A 7,516-nucleotide genomic window follows, 5' to 3' on the forward strand; every position below is an offset into this window, starting at 1 on the left:
TAAAGAGTGGGAGGTGGGGAGCAGAGAGAATACTAAGCAGGCCCCATGCTCAGTGCAGAGCCCTACTCCAGACTCCGTCTCAGGACTATGAGATCGTGACCTGAGCTGAAATCAAAAGTCGGATGTTTAACGGACTGAGCCACCCAGCCACCCCTGTTTGTTTTTTTAAATCGCAAAGAATTTAACCAGCTGTTTTCTTTGAACCTTCATATCATGTTTATCAGCTCATTTTCTCAAACTTTTCTCTTAAGCTTTTCACCTAGCCTGCCATCTTCTCACTGATAACCAAAGCCCTTACTTACAGTTTCATATCCACAGTTGAAGCCATCAGCCTTGAACTCCTCCAGCTCCCGACATTACAACCTTCCCCCTTAACGTAGCTATTCACATCCATGCATACCACCTCAAGTCTCAAAAGGATAACATACTGTTCCCCCAATCTAAGGAAAATTTCTTCATCTTTGCCTCCAGTTTCATCTTCCCCTTTTCCTCTAAGATCTTGATCCAGAAGTTTTACCATGTCCTCTGGTTTCAGCTTCTTCCCTTGCATTGTACTTGTTCCCACAGACTGACTATCCTGGAGTGTGTTTATCAATTGAACAGCAAAGTCCTTGACCCTGCAACCCATTCTAGTTAGTGTCCCTTTGTTCTTCATTTTAAAATCAGACTTCTTGAAGAAATGTACACCTTCCCTTGAATCCTCACCCTACCTTAAACTGACCCAATATAGCCTTCACTGTACTGCTTTTCACCAGGAGCAGGAGTGACTTCCGAGTTACTATGGTCAGTACAGACGTTCCTCCTTGAGTAGTCTGTGTGCTGCGTCACTGCCATAGGCCTTACTAGGCTTCTTAGAATTTGTAACTCCCTAGCTTGCTTCGTGATCTCCCACCAACCTCTCTGGCTTTCCCTTCTCGGATTCCTTTGTGAACTCTTCTTGCCCCTCCCTTAAACTGTGACATTCCTCAGGATATCCTTGGCCCACTCTGTTCACACTGCAGGTCCTCACCATGTGATCTCAGGTCCAGTTAACATGGATCTGGTGGCTCCAAATCTTTGTCAGCCTTTAGCTTTCAGACTCAATATTCTGAGCATCCACCATCACCAGACCTGGTCTCAAAGGACTAACTAATGAAATGACAGGTTCTGCTCTGTCAGTTACTCAGTCACCTAAATCAGAAACCCCATTTCAGTCCTGAGACAAGAGCTCTTGCCCAGCCCTCTTCCCCATCTACTTCTGTCCTGATTTGAAGCCTCATCATCTGTTGCCTGCGTTACTGCTGTAGACTCACAAATGGTATCCTTGCTTTGTCTTGATCGCTTTGCATTCGTTTTTCTAAAGGCCAGTGTGGTGTAGCAAAAATGGTGATGTGCCCTTGTCACTGCTCTGCTTAAAGTCTCTGATCAGAATCTCTAAATCTGTCCACAGAGCTTGCTTCACCCCTGCAGATTCCGATTCTGTAATGCCGCTGGGCTGGGGCCTGTGTTTTTACGTTCCCGAAGAGATACTGACACCTGACCTGATTGAGAAACCTCTGTCCTACCATTGTCAAGTGTCTGAGCCCCTCTGCCTGGTTGCACAAGGCCCCCTGTGACCCCAGCTTTGGCTTAGCAGACAGCCACATTTGCCACTGTGCCCGCGTATCTACTTGTCTAGGGAAAGTTTTCCAATTTGTATGACTCACGTTAGAGATTGTATTTGTAAAAAAGACTTTTAAAACTTGTGACGTTTTATTTAAGTATCTGCTATTGTTATTTGTAATGTATTCCCTGCCTTTTCAGTGGATGATGCTGGCAAAATAGAACATGATGGTTCTTCTGGAATGACCATGGATGCGGAGTCAGAAATCGATCCTTGTAAAGTTGATGGCACTTGCCCTGAAGTCATCAAAGTATACATTTTTAAAGCTGACCCTGGAGAGGATGACTTAGGTAAGCAGAAGGCTTCAGCATATTCTACATCCTCATCAGCCACTTCAACCCAGTGACTTTTGGGGGGCTTAGATGAGAACATTTGAAACCTTTTCTGAAGATAACTTTTAAACAAGGATTTCAGTGTAGCAGGAGAAAAGTATATAAAATGTAATAAGTCAACTGGATGGAAATGAAGTTTTCAGATAAATTCTTGGAGCTGTCATCTTCTCTGATAGGTGGCACCGTAGACATTGTGGAGAGTGAGCCTGAGAATGATCATGGAGTTGAATTACTTGATCAGAATAGCAGTATTCGTGTGCCAAGGGAAAAGATGGTGTATATGACTGTCAACGACTCTCAGCAAGAAGACCAAGATTTAAGTAAGTAGGTGGCCTTTTCGTGGGAGAAGATTTTGTTTCTGTAGCTCCCTCTTTTATTAAATCTGTTGAGCACTTGAAGGAAACAAGTAGCATTATTGTAGCAGTGATTCTGCTGCCATATTCCAAGGGGAGTATCAGCAAGCCTTTAGGGGCGCTTCGAATGTTGCTTTAAAAATGAGTTACGGTGAAAGCCAAGAAACGGAGAATTAATTCAGCAAGTATCTGTTGACTGCTGTTGCCTGTGTGGAAGCTGTGTTCTGGTGTGTCATGTCTGAGCCTTCTTTCCACCTGTCTCTTCACCGCATCCGAGTACAGACTTCTCTCCTGCCATGTCTGTAAATGCAGTCACAAAAGTGTGTATCATTTCCTATTCAGATGTTGCTGAAATTGCTGACGAAGTTTATATGGAAGTGATCGTGGGAGAGGAGGACGCTGCTGCCGCGGCGGCTGCCGCCGTGCATGAGCAGCAGATGGACGACAACGAAATCAAGACCTTCATGCCAATAGCGTGGGCGGCAGCTTACGGTAAGTCGCTCAGCAACTCCTTGGATGCCGTGGGCTCGTGAACGTGACTCCGTGTGCCTGGAAACGGTGCCTGTGGTTCTAGGGTTCCGAAATAGGAAGTACCAGTGCCCTGTAAGGGTTATTTGGTTTGAACACAAGTAGAAGAAGATTATAAAGTCTACTTTTTGTCTTTATTTCTAACAGGAGTTTCCTTCATGTGTTTATTACGTAGAAGGGAGTACAAGAAGTGCACAGGCTTTCAAGCTGGAACTTTTCCTCTTGATTTTATCTGGCCCCTGACTTTGCAATTTGGGGAGATGACAAGGGAGTCCATGGGGCACAATGCTGACCTATCTTTTTTTAGATCTGGAAGCTAGGCCTTTCCTGCCGTCTCACTATAATGAACGTGGTCATAAAACCCATTACCTAGAATGGGGACTTTTCTGTCATTCATGAGTATCATGGCTTACTTTTCGTTGTTATAGTTAATAAAGAATCCCTAATTTTTTATCATTTATAATACTGTATGGTTTTGTTTTTTAATGCGCATTGTTAGGTAATAATTCTGATGGAATTGAAACCCGGAATGGCACTGCAAGTGCCCTCTTGCACATAGATGAGTCTGCTGGGCTCGGCAGACTGGCTAAACAAAAACCAAAGAAAAGGAGAAGACCTGATTCCAGGCAGTACCAAACAGGTGAGGGCACATGAGTTCCACAGCGCAGCGTGCTTTGCGAGCTCTCAGAGGAGTCTCTAGTGTGTATCCACGGAGGTGTTGTGATGGCATTTTAGCTGCTAGACCACATGTAGCTTCTTTGTACTGAATTTGAAAATATAATTTTAAGAATTCAGTGATATTCATGAATGATTTCCTGGGATAAAAAGAAACAAGGAATGGATCGAACACGGATGGGAGAAAAATTCAAAACGTGGGTGATTTTTATGTGGAAATGAGAAGAAATCCCTCAAATATGTTGTGAGCATTAACCGTTTTAAAAACTAAGTTAATACAAAGAATCTGATTCTGTTAGCATGAAGTAGGCATACTTTCCAGAGCAGGAGGATGAGTACTTGGGTTCATGTGACCTATTCCTGTCTATTTGTGTGTGGCAGTTTGAATAGGAGAATTCTCATAGGTGGGTTTAAGGTCTACTGTAAATTGACACAAAATTGGGTTTTTTGGAATCACCACAGCAGGGACTGTGCTTATGAAACTTTATTTTTATGAATAATTTTCTACTGATTAATAGAGCTTCAGTCATTAGTTGGTAGGAGTTACACATTTATTGACTGATTATTTTCAAACTGGAGGGACGGAGGTTGGTATAGTCAGCCTGAATGAAGTTTTCAGACCAGGCTTCTCTTTATGACAAGGTTGCTCTATGTCTTACATTGAAAACTGGCAGAAGGAATGTTAAGTAGCATATAGCTTAACGTAGGAACACTTGCTTAATAATGTTCAGAACGCTCACTTTAAATGCTGAAGAAACCAAAACAGAACTTGGTTTGACCACTCATGTTCCTTTCTTTTCCTTTCTTAGCAATAATTATTGGCCCTGATGGACATCCCTTGACTGTTTATCCCTGCATGATTTGTGGGAAAAAATTTAAGTCGAGAGGTTTTTTGAAAAGGCACATGAAAAACCATCCCGAACACCTTACGAAGAAGAAGTACCGCTGTACTGACTGTGATTACACTACCAATAAGAAGATAAGTTTACACAATCACCTGGAGAGCCACAAGCTGACCAGCAAGGCCGAGAAGGCCATCGAATGCGACGAGTGTGGGAAGCATTTCTCTCACGCTGGGGCTTTGTTTACTCACAAAATGGTGCATAAGGAAAAAGGAACCAACAAGATGCACAAGTGTAAATTCTGTGAATACGAAACAGCTGAACAAGGGTTGTTGAATCGCCACCTCTTGGCGGTCCACAGCAAGAACTTCCCTCACATTTGTGTGGAGTGCGGTAAAGGTTTTCGGCACCCGTCAGAGCTCAAAAAGCACATGCGAATCCATACTGGGGAGAAGCCGTACCAGTGCCAGTACTGCGAGTATAGGTCTGCAGACTCTTCTAACTTGAAAACGCACGTAAAAACTAAGCATAGTAAAGAGATGCCATTCAAGTGTGACATCTGTCTTCTGACTTTCTCAGATACCAAAGAGGTGCAGCAACATGCTCTTATCCACCAGGAGAGCAAAACACACCAGTGTTTGCACTGCGACCACAAGAGTTCGAACTCAAGCGACTTGAAACGACACATAATTTCAGTCCACACAAAGGACTACCCCCATAAGTGTGACATGTGTGATAAAGGCTTTCACAGGCCTTCTGAACTCAAGAAACATGTGGCTGCCCACAAGGGTAAAAAAATGCACCAGTGTAGACATTGTGACTTTAAGATTGCAGATCCATTTGTTCTAAGTCGCCATATTCTCTCAGTTCACACGAAAGATCTTCCCTTTCGGTGTAAGAGATGTAGAAAGGGATTTAGGCAACAGAATGAGCTTAAAAAGCATATGAAGACACACAGTGGCAGGAAAGTGTACCAGTGTGAGTACTGTGAGTATAGCACTACAGACGCCTCGGGCTTTAAACGGCACGTGATCTCCATTCACACGAAGGACTATCCTCACCGCTGTGAGTACTGCAAGAAGGGGTTCCGACGACCTTCAGAAAAGAACCAGCACATAATGCGGCATCATAAGGAGGTTGGCCTGCCCTGATAGTCCTTCTACAGACACTTGGGGAGATGTTGGCCTTGAAGCAGAAATCTCATTTTAAAGACAGTCAGTCTTGTTCACATACAATACTGTATATTGATTTATGCTGTGTACAAATAGAATTATTGCTTCTAGTTGAGTTTTTTTTTTACGTTTTGTTTAATAGTGTGTTCTGAATTCTATTCAGTTTGTTTAATAAATGGGGGAAAGCAGCAACAAGTAAGTTGCTTTTAATAAAGTAATCCTTGATTCTATACTGAATTTTTCTATCTTACAAGTTTTATATTTATTTAAATATTTACCTTGCTTACCTTGATGGTACTCTTCTAAGACCATTTAACTTAAAGTTAAGGTAACTTTAGATCGGTAACTCTGAAAGTATTCGTATTGACTCATTTTTTTTTTCCCCATAAATTTCTCACAATAAAATTGCCAGAGACATCTACTAACATAAATGGGAGATTTTCCAGTCAGGTCTAACTATCCTAACCCGGAAGTCATTGACTTGTCTTGCTTACTCTTCTCAGACCACATGACAATGACAGTTTCTATTTGAGCTTTGCTACCTGAGCATTGCTGAGGAAAGAACCCTGGCTGGACTCGTCTTTACTTTTCGTTTCGTTGAGCAGACAAGCTGTACTTTTTGCAGGGGGGGCTTTCTTTGGTGAATTTACATCTTTTGTCAGCATAGCAGACTTCTAGAAAACTTCCTTGACAAATTTTGCTTGATAACGTTGTATTTTGCTTATTCCGTCTGTGCTGCGTTGTCTCGGAATGGTTGTGTTACAAATGAGATTATCGGGGACTGCATTTTGGAATCTCCTAGAGGTAATTTGTGGCTCGTAGGATCTTTTGCGACTTTATATATGTAAATGTACCCTGAATTATATATATGCACATATATAGAGAACATGTATCTGTGTGTATTGCTTATTTTACGTATTTATACACACAACCCCAGTAGTAGTTGTTTAAGATCTATAATGAAAAGTATTAAATTTACAATAACATGAAAGATGCAGGGATGCATGAGAGAGCATTTTGTAAATCATGCTCTTCAGAGAGACTACTCAGGTGAAGAATTAGAAGGAAACTAAGGACACTAGTATTTTTAAAGAGTAAAGGTATTTTCTTTTAAATATCTTTGGTAACTGAAAAATAGACGTTACGATGTTTGTAGATAGGATGTTTTCATACAACTTCAGCTCCATGCCTTTATATTTTTCTGAAAAGCTAATGAGCATCCAGACAGAACTCCCTCCATTCTCTTGGAGAAGCTCACGAGGGAACTCTGTGTCTGTCGCCCAGTGAATGGGGACTAAGGAAGCCACAGCTCCATGTCCCAGAGGTTGGGTGCTAATGACGACTTCCGCTTGGCAGGGCCAGCCTGCTCGGTTATTTCTTAGTTACAGTTAGCAAACTTTAAAAACCTGAACACTCAAACTGGCTTTGGTTAGAAGATAAAGGTGTGTTTAAGTGCAAGAGGAAAATCTGAGGCCTTATTTGGAACATCCCCAAGTCTTTCACTGTCTTGTTTTTCTTTGAGAGTTGACTTATTTTATTTTTGGGGTTTTTTTCACATAGTTTATTGTCAAGTTGGTTTCCTATAACACCCTGTGCTCTTCCCCACAAGTGCCCTCTCCGTGACCATCACCCCCTCTTCCCTTTTCCCCCTCCCCCTTTAGCCCTCAGTTCGTTTTCAGTATTCGAGAGTCTCTCATGATTTGCCTCCCTCCCTCCCCCTAACTCTTTTCCCCCCTTCTCCTCCCCATGGTCCTCTGTTAAGTTTCTCCTGTTAGACCTATGAGTGCAAACATATGGTATCTGTCCTTCTCTGCCTGACTTACTTCGCTTAGCATGACACCCTCGAGGTCCATCCACTTTGCTACCAATGGCCAGATTTCATTCTTTCTCATTGCCATGTAGTACTCCATTGTGTATATATACCACATCTTCTTGATCCATCAGGTGATGGACATTTAGGCTCTTTCCATGT

General features: G+C 42.3%; 1 protein-coding gene across 4 annotated transcripts in view; it reads left to right on the forward strand.

Annotated features, from left to right (window-relative positions):
• The window catches only part of ZFX (zinc finger protein X-linked), a 52,674-nt gene extending 45,554 nt beyond the window's left edge, over positions 1 to 7,120 (forward strand). For 3 of the 4 annotated variants that reach the window (XM_029930125.1, XM_029930127.1, XM_029930126.1), the window contains exons 4-8: positions 1,783 to 1,932; positions 2,151 to 2,294; positions 2,670 to 2,819; positions 3,355 to 3,495; positions 4,340 to 7,120. In XM_029930125.1, the coding sequence (XP_029785985.1) occupies positions 1,783 to 1,932; positions 2,151 to 2,294; positions 2,670 to 2,819; positions 3,355 to 3,495; positions 4,340 to 5,523 (1,769 nt within the window). In that variant the 3' untranslated portion in view covers positions 5,524 to 7,120. The remainder of the gene's footprint in view (positions 1 to 1,782; positions 1,933 to 2,150; positions 2,295 to 2,669; positions 2,820 to 3,354; positions 3,496 to 4,339) is intronic. The other variant, XM_029930128.1, reaches the window with a different exon arrangement.
• The last annotated feature ends 396 nt before the right edge of the window (positions 7,121 to 7,516 follow it).

The sequence above is a fragment of the Suricata suricatta genome, chromosome X (assembly GCF_006229205.1).
Source record: "Suricata suricatta isolate VVHF042 chromosome X, meerkat_22Aug2017_6uvM2_HiC, whole genome shotgun sequence".
Classification (NCBI taxonomy): domain Eukaryota; kingdom Metazoa; phylum Chordata; class Mammalia; order Carnivora; family Herpestidae; genus Suricata; species Suricata suricatta.